This window comes from Dreissena polymorpha, chromosome 16 (genome assembly GCF_020536995.1).
Source record: "Dreissena polymorpha isolate Duluth1 chromosome 16, UMN_Dpol_1.0, whole genome shotgun sequence".
Taxonomy (NCBI): Eukaryota; Metazoa; Mollusca; class Bivalvia; order Myida; family Dreissenidae; genus Dreissena; species Dreissena polymorpha.
The window spans coordinates 36,176,221-36,194,341 of record NC_068370.1 but is presented as its reverse complement, the minus strand read 5'-3'; the positions used below and the strand labels follow the sequence as shown (position 1 = coordinate 36,194,341).

Below are 18,121 nucleotides of genomic sequence, written 5' to 3'. Positions count from 1 at the left end.
TATATGTCGTGTTCCTAACGTCCAGTCAGCAGCAAAGAAGCCTCAAACTGGAAACTCTTTTAAGGATATTTGAATGCCGCAAGCGCAAGTATTTCCTGATGGCCCTCATTGTGGCCACTAGCTGCTCTGCACACTCGCCACTTGCTGTTGACCATCTCGTTTGTGGCATTCTGCCAGTCTTGAGCATGAAGCGCCTAGCAAAAGTTTCAAACCTTAATTGAAGTGCATTTGACCATGCTCTTTTTCACCTTGTTGACAAGCCAATAGATGGTATTGTCAAGGAAAAGGCCCCAAGAAATGTTGGTCAACAACAAAATACATACATACTTTGCGACGTATTTTTATGCACCCTGATTGAATGATCGGGGGTATATTGTTTTTGGCCTGTCTTTCTTTCTGTCTGTAATTCAGTCCCAAAACTTTCACCTTACAGTAAAGTTTTGCAATAACTTTTGAAATATTGAACATAGCAACTTGATATTTGGCATGCATGTGTATCTCATGGAGCTGCGCATTTTGAGTGGTGAAAGGAAAGGTCAAGGTCATTCTTCATGGTCAAAGGTCAACAACAAAAAAGCGGCGCATTAGGGGGCATTGTGTTTCGGACAAACACATCTCTTGTTGTAACAAGAATTTCTAAAAAATAGTTGTTTGTATACATGTTCATGATAATCTCTAGCTTATGCTAGTATAACCACCATAGGATAATGCTGAACACATAAGACACATGAAACATGACACATAAGTAGAATTACGATTGTGGTTAAGTTAGTGATGCACCTGGACACCAATGGACAAGTACAAAGTTTGTTGGAAAATAACCGTTTTATCATGATGCTTTTAACTAGCATAAATGGAACATTAGATATAAAGTTGTCGTAATTATGATGTGTGTCAAAAGTGGAATTGATTCACTAGTAAATTATAACAGTTTTCAGTGGCTTGTGGAGTACTGGGTCCCTGTCCTTGATCAGGTGCTTCCCGAAGGTAAGGAAACCCAAGCTGTCCTTGTAGATTTAGTTTGCGACACCTTCATCAATCTTCAGCTGCCGTTTCGAATTCTCCTTTGTATTTCTTATCCTATTGGACATTGCTAGGATATATACGATTTTAGAAAATATAGGACCACAATTATTTTAATGTTAAGGCAAAGCTATGTGGCAGCATAAAAACTGCCATGGAAAAGCCTGTTGAAAATGGTAAACTAAGTAAATGATAGCTAAGATATTATATATAAGTCACTGTTTAGACCCTTATTGTTGTGCATCCATGATCCTTGGCAAAATTAACGTGCCATGGCGTGTCCAGGTCACGAGGCCAAATCTTAGAAAAACGTTTCCACTCTAGAGGCTACATTTATTACCCAAGCCAGATCAAACAGGTCAGGATGTTTATCCTTAAATTTTTTGAGGAGAGTTTGGAATATGGGTCATGTGCGTCGAAAAGCTAGGTCAAAAAATGAAATAATAGAAAGACCTTGCAAAAATTCTGAAGGCCACAAATGCTGCTACAATAGGGACATTTTTTTATGTCCCCCACCACTATATATTGTGGGGGACATATTGTTATTACCTTGTCTGTTGGTCTGTATGTTGGTTTGTGCCAACTTTAACATTTTGCAATAACTTTTGCTATATTGAAGAAAGCAACTTCATAATTTTATTTGGCATGCATGTGTATGTCATGGAGCTGCACATTTTTAGTGGTAAAAAGTCAAGGTCATCCTTCAAGGTCAAAGGTAAAAAAAACTAAATCAAAGCGGCGCAGAAGGAGACATAGTGTTTCTGACAAACACATTTCTTGTTCACTCTAGCCATATAAGGAAAACTGCCCTGCCTCCCCAGCAGACATTATCGACAAAACAGCACCATCTTGAACTCAACAGAGAAGACATTGAAACAAATGTTCTAACTAACTTTAATTCAGAATTGCATAAAAATTGTAACTTCTAGTGTTAACAAGTTTTACATAGCCTTATAAGGCAAATTGCCCCTCCCCTGGCAATCGTGTTTTTCAATAAGCCATAACCCTTTTTGCACTCAGCCTAGATATCATTAGAACAAATGTTTTGACAAAGTTTCATGAACATTGGACTAAAAATGTGCTAATAGAGTGTTAACACAGTTTAACCATTGCCATATAAGGAAAAATGCCCCTCTCCTGATGGCCATGTTTCTCAACATACAGGATCCTTTTTGACGATGCTGGAACAGCAGCGTCCAAGGTTTGATAACCAGTAAAAAAAATCTTCTTAATGGCGTTCTATGTCAAAGACCGAGCCAGTCCGATTCATTGAGATAACTCGATTTTTCAGTTACTTCCTTGGCATTCGCCACTGCGTAGGAGATTGCTCGTTGATTTTCATTGATAACATTCTCCTAGCAGAGTTGTCGTTCATGTTCAGGCCCGTACCCAGGCCAGGGGCCCGGGCCCCCCCAGCTGGCTGTCGAACTATGATTTTTAGCATAGGTGCGTTTACGCACCTATGCTTATGGTATATACCACATTTCAAAAATCCACATCGAATGGTTACCCATTATGAAGCCTTACCTGATCAAAAATCAGACGAAATATCTATTTAATTTAGTATATGGTGATTCTTACAAAAAAAATTTGGAAACGTTTTTCTAACGTTTTCTTCCAAGAATATTGCTGACACCGTTTTTAGTAAATTTTTCTAAGACCGTTTTATGTCAAAAAATCTTCTTATAACCTAAAACAAATTTCGTTCGTAAAACAATTCTATCTGCACTATAAATCTCAATCTCCTACGCAGTGGCCTCCCTTATACTAGAAGTTACTGACCGGGCGAAGCAAGGGAAGTAACTGCTTTGAGGAGTTTCTATAAAAATCTGCATTCAGAAATCTGTATTCAGAACTCAATCTGTTGTGCACGTCTGCATCTAACGCTTACCACAAGTTTTACGACAAATTCTTGACGCAGACGAATAGGGTAGCGTCTATTTTCATTTGTGAAAAGATACAGATCTGTCCGTGCTTAAATTTTGAAAGGCTTGGGTAATTATTTTTCATAAGCGTTTCAGAAACTGATGTAAATGGAAAGATTATCTATTTAAATAGTCGGTAATTGTTTGAAATTATTGATTTGAGAAATTCGCGGATGGCGATATCGAACTACATTATACCACGTGACGCCATTCTTCCCTGTATCTTGCACCTATGCTTTTAACGCCATCGGCGCTCTCGTTTTAAATGATCGGCCCACTGCAATTTTTTCTCTCGTGCAAGGGCCCACAGTACACTTTCCCTCAAAACAAAAGAGCAGCTATGTTTTATTGTCCCTGATAAACAAGGGGATTAGCGCTCGTCAATCGAGATAAGCCCCTAGGCAATGTTTTCTTATCGCCTTGTACACACATCCCCGATCAGTCCCCCATTGTGATCATGAATGCTTCATCTATCGATGGTTGATGTAACATGTATTTTGGTTTGTGCAGCAAATGGAAGCAACTGCTACAGGAGGTTGTAGAATATGGTCTGATAATTGCTGACGCAGTTTTTTTCCTTCTTTGAGAAGGCCTTCTCCCCTAGACGTATTTTTCCCCCATAAAAATAACTTGTTTTTTTAAACCTTTTATTTGGGAATTTTTAGGTCCCAATATATATTTACATTGAAATAGGGCCCTGAATTTGAACCGGAACAAAAACACTGACAAAGGTATTAAAACTTAGTATTTATCATTTTTGCAAGGAAATCACTGAAAAAGACTACGATGAGATAGTTAACATGTCTGTTGAAAAGAAAAACAGATTCATAAATTTGCCGAGCAACAGATAAGAATTTAGCAGAATTCAGTATTTAAAATAATTCAATGCGGGGAATCACGTGGTCAGATTTGATAAAAAAAAATGGCCGCCGATGCCTCGATTCGATGGAGGAATTGAGGCTTCAAACGTTTTCCGTCAGGAAATCGCGAAATATTCCATGAGTTATTTCCACACTCAGACCAACCAGCGGAAAACGGTTCCGGCTGGCTTTATGATAGGCGTTATCCGATTAAAAACAAGTAAGTAATAAGGTAGATGTACCTGTTTGAAGACTCAATTTCTCCATCGAATCGAGGCATCGGCTGCCATTTTTTTTTATCAAATCTGACCAAGTGATTCCCCGCATTGATAATTGAGTACCGAGAATTGAGTAATGTCAACCTATTAATGGCTCATTGGTAAAAAAAAGGAAAATTGAAACAACAAATCGATCTTATTATATAAGTTAACCTGATCCAGTGTAGAAAAATATTGTATAATTAAATTATATGTTGCATTGAATTTGTTTGAAAACAGTAAAGTATGTTAAATTGATTATTTAAGACTTTCATTATTTCCCCCCCAAAATTAGGCGTTTTGCGCATTTTTTTTTCTTAAAAAAGGCAAGGTCTTTCCCAAAAAATCAGAGAAAAAACCCGTGACTTTATTGATTTGTGACAAGAAAAATGATGGAAGCAATACGAGAGTTGATGTGGATGATCGTCAGTTTAAACCTGTAAGTTTCGGAAATCAAAAGCTTTTAATATTGTTGTGAATTCACACCAATGTTTAAAGCTTAAGACTTCCGAAATGTGCTGATTTACTTGTTATATTCCATTCATTCATATCACAAAACATCGTTTTTATAAGCATTAAAGTTCACCTTGCAAAGTGCCAAATTTAAAAAGTATGTATATAGGGAGGGGGGAACCCTCCCAAACCCTTCCCGGTTGGGCCCCCCCAGTCAAGAAATCCTGGGTACGGCCCTGATGTTGATAAAGGTAAATATTAATAGAACAGCATATCCTGGGGAAACAGATTCAATAAGTATCAGAACGTTAATTTCAAATTAGTAATTTTACATCCATTTTATTTTTATGGACCAATGAAACAACTATATATTTTCTCTATTTTGTTTGATATTTGTTCTCGATTTAGTAAATAAATTGCGAATAAAAACAAGTAAAATTAACTTTTTACGTGATCACAAAACTAAAGAATGCGAACGATTTCGAACCTGCAAATTGTAAACGCTGCACTGCTATGATATATATAGATAAAACAAAAATGCTTTGTGCCTCAGGCCGATACATCTGTAGTCGAGAAGACGCTGGACGACCTGTAAATAAATCTCAAATACACACACACGCTTTGTGCCTCTCAGGTCGGACCTCAAAGACCTCGTGAAGAGGCCGGTAGGACCTGTAAATAAACTCTGATTAAAAAAAAAAAAAAGCTTTGAGTAATTGTCCGTCCCGCTAGAGCAGTGGTAAGGACGTTCGCTTTTTCACCTTTACGACACCGGTTCGATTTTGTATGTTTTGTGGTCATCATTCCTGACAGTTGTTTTTTCCGGAAAATCTCATCCCCCCGCAGCATTTGACCATATAAAAAATTAAAAAGTATTTCAGTACAAAACAAATAGCTGGAAATTGCAGCTATCATTCAAAATTCGTCCCAACTGTCGTCAATCTAATCTTATTAGGTAGGAGTGCTGGACACACTCCGGGTCCCAACATTATGCAGACTCAGCGCGGAGGTAACTTATTACCTTGGAAAAACACAAATACACACACTGGGTGCAGCCTAGGCGCGTATAGACTCAAACAAGGCAACAAACTCAAGTGCGGGCACAATCATTCAAAATTTACATATTGAATACGATATTCTAACAGAAATTACACAACCACCTAAGTGTACATACCATGTTTGATATTTCGTTCGATTGTTAGATTTCAGCATATACATGTATAAGGTCATTTCGCTATTAGTTAACTTATCCATATGTTCGTGGGCGAACTCAGATAGTCAAGTGCTCATACGATTGAGCTCACATGGTCCGGCTATGTGCTCATACCTACTTTCGAGAATCATCATAAATGTATTGCCATACTTAGTGAACAAGAATGTGACCCGCCTCCCAGTTTCGCTCAATGGGTCAAGTTACCCACGGGTACTACTTCCCCGTACCCCTAAACTTTTTTTTCGTACCAAAAATGTTTCGTACGCAAATTTTTTCGTACCAAATTTTTTCTCGTACCCAAAATTTTCGTACCCAAATTTTTTATCGTACCCAAATGTTCGTATCAACATACACAATTGTGGTGATATAGATAAACTTAAACTGATGTTTTATATCCATCCTCTTCAAAAGCATCGTCACACCAGTACTGCCAGTACTTTGATTTTAACCCAGCCAAGGTATCATTAGGACAATTAATGTTCTGAATAAGTTTAATGAAAGATTGGACAATAAATGGGACTTCTAGAGTATTTACAAGGTTTTACTATATAGCAATATATGGAAAACAGCCCTATCCTTTTTAGCTCACCAGAGCACATCGAGCTCATGGTGAGCTTTTGTGATCGCCTTTTGTCCGTCGTGCGGCGTCAACATTTGCCTTGTTAACACTCTAGAGGCCACATTTATTATCCAATCTTCATGAAATTTGGTCAGAAGATTCATCCCAATAATGTTTTGGACGAATGGTCTCAATGATATGATATGATGAGATGGAAAATGGTTACGTTTGCTTAAAAACATGGCTTCCAAGGGACGGGGCATTTTCCTTATATGGTTATAGTAAAACCTTGTTAACACTCTAGAGGCCACATTCATTGTCCGATCTTCATGAAACATAATCAGAAGAATCATCCCAATAATGTCTTGGACGAATTCAAAAATGATGCCGGTTGGTTGAAAAACATGGCCGCCAGGGGATGGGGCATTTTTCCTTATTTGGCTATAGTTAGACCTTGTTAACACTCTAGAGGCCACATTTATTTTCCGATCTTCATGAAACTTGCTCAGAAGTTTGGTCCCAATGATATCTTGGATTAGTTCAACAATGGTAGCCTTTGCTCAAAATATGGCTGCCAAGGGGCGGGGCATTTTTCCTTATATGGCTATAGTAAAATCTTTTTAACACTCTAGAGGCCACATTTATTGTCTGATCTTCATGAAACTTGGTCAGAAGATTCATCCCAATAATATCTTGGACGAATTGGAAAATGATGCCGGTTGATTGAAAAACGTGGCTGCCAGGGGGAGGGGCATTTTTCCTTATATGGCTATAGTAAAGCTTTGTTAACACTCTAGAGGCCACATTTATTTTCCGATCTTCATGAAACTTGCTCAGAAGATTCGTCCCAATGATATGTTGGATTAGTTCAAAAATGGTAATCTTTGCTTGAAAAACATGGCTGCCAAAGGGCGGGGCAATTTTTCTTATATGGCTATAATAAAATCTTGTAAACACTCTAGAGACCACATTTATTGTCCTATCTTCATGAAACTTGGTCAGAAGATTCATCCCAATAATATCTTGGGTGAGTTCGAAAATGATGCCGGTTTGTTGAAAAACACGGCCGCCAGGGGGCGGGACATTTTCCTTATATGGCTATAGTTAAACCTTGTTAACACTCTAGAGGCCACATTTATTTTCTGATCTTTATGAAACTTGGTCAGAAGATTTGTCCAAATGATATCTTGGATGAGTTAGAAAATGGTAGCGTTTGCTTGAAAAACATGGCTGCCAAGGGGCGGGGCATTTTTCCTAATATTGCTATACATGTACATATAAAATTATGCATGGCTATAGTAAAATCTTGTTAACACTCTAGAGGCCACATTTATAATCCGATCTTCATGAAACTCGGTCAGAAGATTCATCCCGATAATATCTTGGAAGAGTTAAACAAATGATGCCGGTTGGTTTAAAAACGCGGCCGCCAGGGGGCGGGGCATTTTCCTTATATGGCTTTAGATAAACCTTGTTAACACTCTAGAGGTCACATTTATTTTCCGATCATCATGAAACTTGGTCAGAAGATTTGTCTCAATGATATCTTGGATGAGTTCGAAAATGGTTTTGGTTGTTTAAAAAAAACATGGCCACCAGGGGCGGGGAATTTTTCCTTATATGGCTATAGTAAAACCTTGTTAACACTCTAGAGGCAATATTTATTGTCCAAACTTCATGAAATTCGGTCAGAAAGTTGATCTCAATGATATTTTGGATTGATTTGAAAATAATTAGGTTTGCTTGAAAAACATGGCTTCCAAGGGACGGTGCATTTTTCCTTATATGGCTATAGTAAAATCGTGTTAACACTCCAGAGGCCACATTTACTGTCCTATCTTCATGAAAGTTGGTCAGAAAATTCATCCTGATAATATCTTGGACCAGTTGAAAAATAATGCCGGTTGGTTGAAAAACATGGCTGGCAGTGGGCGGGGCATTACTGCTTATATGGCTATAATAAACCTTGTTAACACTCTAGAGGTCACATTTATTTTCCGATCTTCATGAAACTTGGTCAGAAGATTTGTCCCAATAATATCTTGTTATCTCAGGTGAGCGACTTTGGGCCTTTCAGGCCCTCTTGTTTTCTAACTCTTTCAATGTATCACTAGAACAAATGCTCTGATTGAATTTCATAAAGATTGTGACTTTTATAGTGTTAACAATCCATACACGGAAAAATGCCTCTCCCTCTGGCAGCCATGTTTCTCAACAGACGGGAACCCTTTTCAAACTCAGCCAAGATATAATTAGAACAAGCAATGTTCAGAATAAATTGAATGAAGATTGGACAATAAATGTGGCCTCTAGAGTGTTAACAAGGTTTTACTATAGCCATATAAGGAAAACTGCCCCGTACTTGTTAGCGACGGACGACTGACAAAATGCGTGATACAGATCGCCAGGAGCATGTTGTGATCTGGTGAGCTAAAAATTAAAATTTTATAACACATATTAGACAACTCTTATCGAAATTGAATTTAGGATTGCCTCAGTAACTCCCATCTTACTGCAATGTTCCTCATAATGGTTTTGTTAAATTTGTGTGTGTTATTTATAGTGTTGGAAGTGCAATTATGTGTTTGCCCGCTTACAGAAAAGGAAAAATATAGCAGTGGCACAGTATGTCTGAGTAAAATTTCCTGCTTCAGACATAACTTTTCCATTTATTTATCCATTTTAAAATAGGTTCGTACACATTTCTTCTATTGCAAGATGATGTGTAGCGCGTATCATACATCTGCCTTCGTCCAAGTCTAAGGTTACACTCAGAAGCGTATCCAGAAAAGTTTCAGAGGGGGAGCTCAAATGGGGAGGGTGCGGGATGGGTGTCCCCTCCCGTGGTCGATTTTTTTAATGGCACCTTGAAATGATGCAATTTCCTTCTATCTTATCAGTATTTTGCATGATAAAAGTGCATGTAAAACAAACAAGAACTTGAGTTCAGACATCAAGTGTGACAGAGACACAGAGAGACACACAGACAGACAGACACATAGGGGCAAATCAAATGTCTCTCAAACCACTAAAGAGGTAGGAGACACAATCTTTATCCGGAAATTTTTTAACAGTGTTAGATGGGTGGACCTCCTATTTAACCATGTTAAATATCCTACTAGACAACATTGCAAATTTTAAAGTTTATGTCCCTATGAATGGAAAGCAGGCACAAAGCGGACAACCTGTCCTGACCCATTGATGATCTTTGTTTTGTCTTAACAAGTCATTGGGCACTAATATTCCTCCGTTCACACTCGCATGATGTGGCAGGGAACACACATGATATGGACAAAACATTGTAAATGTTGGGGTACAACTGGGAATCACAATGTGCAACAGAGCCCTGAAGGGAAGTAGGTGGGTTGGTTACATCTTTCCACCTAGCCTGCCATAAGTGCAACTCAGCAGACAGGGACTGAGGGGAAGGAAGATCTCATTGAACAATTCAAGGTCAATTACCTGTAAATAATACCCGCAAGGGGAGTTAGACAGTATAGATAGATAGATACTAGTATATAGATAGGTCACTAGCACTTACAGGAGAGTAGCACAAAAATTAATTGCCATTCATTAAGTGTGCTGTTGAATTTCACTGGCAATAACTTTTTACTCAAAAGGATTAGCACTCTCAAGAGCTAATACCAAATAAATTCATCAGAGAAACTTACCGAAAAATTAATGATGATTGTCCACTGCATTCCTCTAAACAATAAAATTGCTACAAATTGAAATATTGTTTTTCACAAGACCCATGCGGCAGCCATTTGCAAACATTTACCTATTTAATTTCATCAAAGAAACTTACCGAAAAATTAATTATGCTTGTCCATTGCGTTCGTCTAAACTCTTTAATTGCTATTAATTGAATATTGTTTTTCACAAGTCCCATGCGGCAGCCATTTATAAACATTTACCTATAGCTAAATGTATCGATGAAATCATTAGTTGAATGTATCTCCTTCAGCCAATCAAAAAGCGCAGTTTATCACTTACAGTCAATGAAGCGTGCAGTTTAGCTGGCGAAGGTTAGATGCCTGGGGGCTAATCACACAAATCGACAGCTGTTTATGGCTTAATTAGGGGCATATGACCGGAAATACACAAGTGGATTGAAACTGTAAGGGCTCATTTTTATTTAAATCGTATCTAGCCAGCTGGCTGGGGGGGGGGGCTTTTGTCCCCTAGCCCCCCATCTAAATACGCCTCTGACACTATGCTGTTCCAGGTCACATTTATAATTCATGTCTCAGCTACTGGTATACCTTTTCCTTATATTTAGGGATTTATAAATAACTTTGCACAAAAGTAAACCATCGAAAGCCGACATGTCACACTTATAACCATCTCCTTACCCTAATTGCCAAGTTCACTGGTAAAGGTCAAATTTAGTCATCCAAAAACTTGAAAATTTTGGTCTCTGCCATACCTTTACCATCTAATGTTGGATTAAGAAAAAAATGTCAAAAATAAAATGTATCTTTAAGACAACAAGTTGGTCATAAAACTTGTCTTCCTAAATAAATAGTCGCGGTTACATTTAAGAGTTCAAAAGTCCGAGTACATGTATGTCTAGTTAAGTTTGTTTGGATTGAAGTTTGTCATGCTATTTAAAGATAACTAATTCAAATGACAATCATGAAAAGACAGCATTTCGTTTGTAAGAACATCTCCCTACCTTAAAGGTATAGATCCCACTTTGAGGTGTAGTCAAATTTGGCAATAGAACAGTTTGAAAATTCTTGCATCAGTACAAAAAATTAATGTTGCCATTTATTGCTTGATTTGAAAATAACCTTGCACCGTAAAATTATCATGGCCTGCATAAATATGCATGTTACAATTGCGGCTGTTCCGCAAGGACCTTATAAAGTTCAAATTTGGATACAAACAGGTTATTCTGACTGTTACTTTGTCTTCTTCATCATGCTTTTTTAAAACTTACCATTAATGACAACTACAAGGACACCGCATTTTGTGCGTACAATTTTTCTCCCTTCCTTGTCACGGTTACACTAAGGGGTCAAATGTCAAATTGGCTATTAAACAGCTAAGCGAGGATGTAAATTGTCCACGCATTATTCAATTTAACACAACTTACAGTAAATGATTATCATAAGGAGAGTGCCTTTTGGATGTATCACCTGTCTAGTTACCTCAAAGGCAAAGGTCACTCTGAGAGGTCAGAGAAAATTGGACCATAAACTTGACATTGGAGGAGTTTTGAGACAAAAGTGGAATGTGTGGGCATTTGTGAAAAATTTGCTGTTCATTTAGGTCTATCGTATTGTTCTCTGACTAAGTTCATGGCTTCTATCACGTCAAGTCTTCAATAATTGGTGTCCATTAACTCGGGGAAGCACTTAAAGCGGGCCATCATCTTATTTTAAGAATATTTACATTGCTAGTTCTATAAAATATTTTTAAATGAAAATTGTTTTAACAAAAACACACATTAATGTTTGATTTAACTCATGTAATGTGTTAGACCCATGTTCAGTTTACCACTGTTTTGATTTGACACTTTACATGCATATGACCATCAGGGATTTAGGGCACGTGTTTCCTTACTGAAAATGACACTTCGGTTTTGGGGTAAATGTCAGTGCAGAAGACTAAGCTGATTTTTCAAATAATAGTCGAGTCAAATAAATCAAAGGATATTGAGAATGAACGCACAAGAAAACCTTGTACTTATTCTAAAGTTAAACTTAAAGAATTGTTAAATAAATACATTGGATAGAAAAGTAGCACAATAATCGCTTTGGGGGAGCTTCGTGTAAGAAAGGTAGCGAAGTGTATAAACTGGTGTGGATATAGATTAAATCTGCAGATTGCCTCTACTATCGTAAAATTAATGACGCAATTAGGTACCAACACTTCAATTTACCACAATAAAAAAATATCAATTCTTGAAAAGCAGAACAATTGATTCAACAACATGAACTATATTTTATTAACATTTGCAACTCTGTGAACAAACAACATCAACAACAGTTTATCAACATGTACACCATACACCTATTTAACAAAACCAGAAGATGCATTTCATTGTCCATAAAAATTTGTTTTTAAATAATCATTTTGGATTTCTTTGTATATATATATATATATATATATATATATATATATATATATATATATATATATATATATATATATATATATATATATATATACCGATATACCGGTATGTTCACAATATACCCTTAAGGTTTTTACACTCCAGCGCTACATATAACTTATTGCTGGCAAGCACTCATGATACTGCAGAGCTAGTATAATATAAATAAAATAAATAAATATGTCCTGGGTGCAATTAGTTTGCAGGCTGCAAAATAGTCATTATTGAATTAGTACGCTGTCAGCGAAATAAAAATAAGTGCGTCTCCCTTTCGTCAAATACTTTCTTTTCTATCTGTGCATTAAAAAATACAAAGAGAAAGGCCTGCATTAAATCCGTATAAAATAATAGATGTTACAGGGCTGTTTCTTAATTTCTCACAAACAATGATTGTTTAAAAAATATCAGACCAACATTATAAACATCTAAAGCCATATCTTGCTGAGACCATACTGAGACATGTGGATACATAAAATTGTGGACACGATATTTGTGTCGTACAATCAAAATAGAAATACAAATAAATAAAGTCGTACCGGTAACAATATTGATAACAATAAGCATGTTGAACAAGAAACATAGTATTTGTACCAGTTAGTATTAGTACAAGTAAGTTCAGTTCAAATAGACTAGCCTTTTCACAACATACTCACATTAACAGCCTGAATATTTGGTGTCTACATTTTGTAAGTTATTTAAAGAGTTTGCTAAGTCTTAAAAAGTAAATTTATATTCCATGTTAATGATCACTTTATTCTGCTTTTGTCAACCTTGCTTTCATTTCTCAAATTCATAACCTCAGGATTTTGGTTCTTCATTTTTTAGTTATTTAAAGAGTTAGCTAAGCTATTAAATTCATATTCTATGTTAATGATCACTTTATTCTGCTTTTGTCCACCTTGCTTTCAGTTTTTTCTTCGGCTTTGTCACCGTCTGTTCCTTTAGTTTGGCACGCTCAGCCATGTATTGGGGGTCATAACCTTTCAACCACCAGGTTGTCATGTCACCTTTCCCCTGTATTGGGAAATAAAGACAGTTAAGCTAAACTAAAACAGCACTTGTGCCAACATTAGCGAAAGTATGCCAATAGGGGCCCATGACACAAAATATCTGTGAAATAAACTATAAATACATGTATCAAATTTATTACATGTTAAGCAGTGAATGGTAATATAAAACAAAACAAAAACACTCATGGCTCTTCCAGGCATGAAAATAAAAAGTCCACTCATTAAATTATAATAAGACCCTACACTAAAATCAACAAATATCGCTATAAACCCCATTTAAATGAATGTAAAATGGTTGATAAACAAGATCTGTCAGAGGACAGCGCGCTCGACTATTCGAGTGCTTGACAGTATAACGTAAGCCAACATGGAGAAATTGTTCATATTTTTTATAATTTATAAGACGATTTTTAAAAATAAAAAAAGGAAAAAAAAATCTTTTTTTTTCGGGGGGGGGGGGTTAAGAGGGGGATATAATGTGGGGTGTGGTAATTTATTAAACGATCTTTCAAACATATAAAAAAGAGGAAAAAAATAAAAAATAAATTGGGGGGGGGGGGTGGAGGTAGGGGGGTTGAGAGGGGGATATAATGTGGGATGTGGTTAGATGATCTTTAAAAATAAAAAGGAAAAAAAATGGGGGTGGGGAGTTGGGCAGTGATTCTGGGTTGGGGCGTGGGGTATTGTTTGGGTGGAATTAATTGTGGTATTCAGGTAAGTGTTGTTTTGTCAAAGTATTAATAAAATCTGATCATAAATAAAGAATTTATGGCAATGTAAGCAAAATGTTCAATTATCTAAGTATAATAGGGGCAATAATTCTGTCAAAATGCTTGATACAGTGATCTGCTCTTGTTTATAGGTTGGGGTCATGTTGGTAAACAAGTCTGCAAAATATGAAAGCAATATGTCAAGGGATATAGGAAAATATTTGGGGTAGTTCACAAACTTTTACATAGATTTATCAATAATATGCATATTCTAAGTATAAAAGGGGCAATAATTCTGTCAAAATGCTTGATACAGTTGTCTGCTCTTGTTTATAGGTTGGGGTCATGATGGTAAACAAGTATGCAAAATATGAAAGCAATATGTCAAGGGACATTGGAAATATTTGGGGTAGTATGCAAACTTTAACATTTGCACGCTAAAGCTAAAGCCAACGCCGACGCCGGGGTGAGAAGGGTAGCTCCACTATATATATTTCATATATAATAGTCGAGCAAAAAACTAAAATATAATGTACATTTTTGTATAAAAAACAATGGAGATAGTTTAACGTATATAAGTACCTGACTTTACTCTAGTATCATACCTTAATTGGGATTGTGCCACGTAATTCCATTATATATTGGTTGGTCTTGACCAATTCTTCATAAGTAAAGTTGCTGATGTGGATCTTGTATGCTGAAATTGAAAAAACTACCTGTGTGTCACCATTTCCATTTCGTTTTGTAATTGAAGAATAAGTGGAGAGTGAATTAAACTTGGATGCTCCTTGTTATATTGATCAAGAAAGATGTCTATATGATATACAAAAGAAAACAATTATTAAAATGAAATTCATTAAGAGACATGCACAAACTGATTTTTAAAGCACAATTGTCCCTTAAAGCAGTGACACACATTAGTGCCCAGTAAATGACATGAAGTCACTATACACAAAATCTTATAATGCCAATCAAAATGTCACCCAATTTTAGGTCCATAGAGCACCCAGTGCTCCAGGTGAGATTTAGTTATCACTCAATGCCATCAATTATTCTTCTTGCGGCTTGTAAGCTTTTGAATTTTGAATACTCTAGGGAGAACATTTTCACTAAAACATGATAAAACTTGTTCAGACGTGTTATTTTGTAAATATCTAAGACAAGTTCAAACCAGGTTCATGAGTGTCCCAAAACGAGGTCATCAGTTCAAATATTACAACAAGAGGGTCAATCTCAATAGGTTTTCATCCCCACTGCAGGAGCATTCTTTAGATCTCCCCCATAGACATGAAGTTCTGGTTGCAGTCCCAAGAAACGGACTCCAGAGCGTTTCAAATAAGCCTTAGGCTTTCTATGCAAACAAGCTAAATTAAATAGGTTTAAACTAATAGGTTGCTCACCTGGGCCCAAAAAGAACTGAACAGTTTTTAGCAGCTTTTGTGTTCTTTATTACATGAAACTTGTGTCATAACCTTTTTTTTTACATTATTTCAGCAAAGTGCAAATCAGGTTCATTGGTGTACAAAAACTAGGTCAACAGTTCATATCTAACTAGAGCTTTGTCACAGACGTTGTGGTTGTAATATGGTTGACAACAAAGTAATCCGTGTCAGTTGTATAAAAAGTGTATGTTGCAGGACTGGTGGTGAACAACTGTTATAAGTGCCCTAAAGAAGTTACATTTTCATGGAAAAGAGAGCATTTCATATGTACGTTCACCTTAAAACTAAAAGTGACATAATAAAACCACTTAAATTATATTCAAATATTAAAACCACACTACACACATATCCATGCAGATTAATTTAGATTAAGGCAACTATTGACGTTTTTTGTATAAAGTACGTGCTATTTCATATACAATCGAGCATAGTAATAGCGATATTTATTTCTCAAAATAGCATCAAACATTTAAAAATACTTTCATTCTCTTTGGATTGAATTAGTCCCATATAAACAATTCGTCAAAAATGTCAATATGCCTCGTTAATCTCATTTCAATCATCACGCGCCTGACACTTCTAAACTAGCTATGATTCGCGACACTGCCAACTTCTAACATTTTGTGAACATAAGGGCTTGATTTCAATGAGTTTGCTTCTCTTATATGTCGTGTTCTTAACGTCCAGTCAGCAGCAAAGAAGCCTCAAACTGGAAACTCTTTTAAGGATATTTGAATGCTGCAAGCACGAGTATTTCCTGATGGCCCTCATTGTGGCCACTAGCTGCTCTGCACACTCGCCACTTGCTGTTGAACATCTCGTTTGTGGCATTCGGCCAGTCTTGAGCATTAAGCGCCTCGCGAAAGTTTCAAACCTTAATTGAAGTGCATTTGACCATGCTCTGTTTCACCTTGTTGACAAGCCAATAGATGATATTGTCAAGGAAAAGGCCCCAAGAAATGTTGGTCAACAACAAAATACATACATACTTTGCGACATTATATGCACCCGGATCGAATGATCGGGGGTATATTGTTTTTGGCCTGTCTTTCTTGCTGTCTGTCATTCTGTCCCAAAACTTTACAGTAAAGTTTTGCAATAACTTTTGAAATATTGAACATATCAACTTGATATTTGGCATGCATGTGTATCTCATGGAGCTGCACATTTTGAGTGGTGAAAGGTAAAGGTCAAGGTCATTCTTCAAGGTAAAAGGTCAACAACAAAAAAGCGGCGCATTAGGGGGCATTGTGTTTCTGACAAACACATCTCTTGTTGTAACAAGAATTTCTAAAAAGTTGTTTGTATACATGTACATGATAATATCTAACTTATGCTAGTATAACCACCATAGGATAATTCTGAACACATAAGACACATGAAACATGACACATAAGTAGAAGTACGATTGTGGTTAAGTTAGTGATGCACCTGGACACCAATGGACAAGTACACAGTTTGTTGGAAAATAACCGCTTTTATCATGATGCTTTTAACTAGCATAAATGGAACATTAGATATAAAGTTGTCGTAATTATGATGTGTGTCAAAAGTGGAATTGATTCACTAGTAAATTATAACAGTTTTCAGTGGCTTGTGGAGTACCGGGTCCCTGTCCTTGATCAGGTGCTTCCCGAAGGTAAGGAAACCCAAGCTGTCCTTGTAGATTTAGTTTGCGACACCTTCATCAATCTTCAGCTGCCGTTTCGAATTCTCCTTTGTATTTCTTATCCTATTGGACATTGCTAGGATATATACGATTTTAGAAAATATAGGGCCACAATTATTTTAATGTTAAGGCAAAGCGATGTGGCAGCATAAAAACTGCCATGGAAAAGCCTGATGAACATGGTAAACTAAGTACATGATAGCTAAGATAGTATATATAAGTCACTGTTTAGTCCCTTATTGTTGTGCATTTATGATCCTTGGCAAAATTAGCGTGCCATGGCGTGTCCAGGTCACGAGGCCAAATCTTAGAAAAACGTTGTTTCCACTCTAGAGGCTACATTTATTACCCAAGCCAGATCAAACTTGGTCAGGATGTTTATCCTTAAATTTTTCGAGGAGAGTTTGGAATATGGATCATGTGCGTCGAAAAGCTAGGTCAAAAAATGAAATAATAGAAAAACCTTACTACAATTCTGAAGGCCACAAATGTGGCTACAATAGGAACAATTTTTTTATGTCCCCCACCACTATTGTGGGGGACATATTGTTATTGCCCTGTCTGTTGGTCTGTCTGTTTGTTTGTGCCAACTTTAACATTTTGCAATAACTTTTTCTATATTGAAGATAGCAACTTCATAATTTTATTTGGCATGCATGTGTATGTCATGGAGCTGCACATTTTTAGTGGTAAAAGGTCAAGGTCATCCTTCAAGATCAAAGGTCAAACAAACTAAATCAAAGCGACGCAGAAGGGGACCTAGTGTTTCTGACAAACACATTTCTTGTTCACTTTAGCCATATAAGGAAAACTGCCCTGCCCCCCCCCCCAGCAGACATTATCGACAAACCAGCACCATCTTGAACTAAACAGAGA

General features: G+C 36.7%; 1 protein-coding gene across 5 annotated transcripts in view; it reads right to left on the bottom strand.

Annotated features, from left to right (window-relative positions):
- Window positions 1-18,121, bottom strand: part of LOC127861598 (speract receptor-like) — a 767,747-nt gene that overhangs the window by 390,248 nt on the left and 359,378 nt on the right. The window contains exons 20-21 of one of the 5 annotated variants that reach the window (XM_052400232.1): window positions 14,740-14,831; window positions 12,451-13,428 (exon numbers count right to left, since the gene is read on the bottom strand). In XM_052400232.1, coding sequence (XP_052256192.1) covers window positions 13,294-13,428; window positions 14,740-14,831 — 227 coding nt within the window. In that variant the 3' untranslated portion in view covers window positions 12,451-13,293. Of the gene's footprint in view, window positions 1-12,450; window positions 13,429-14,739; window positions 14,832-18,121 lie in introns of those variants that run through there. The other 4 variants (XR_008040289.1, XR_008040290.1, XM_052400229.1 and 1 more) reach the window with 4 other exon arrangements.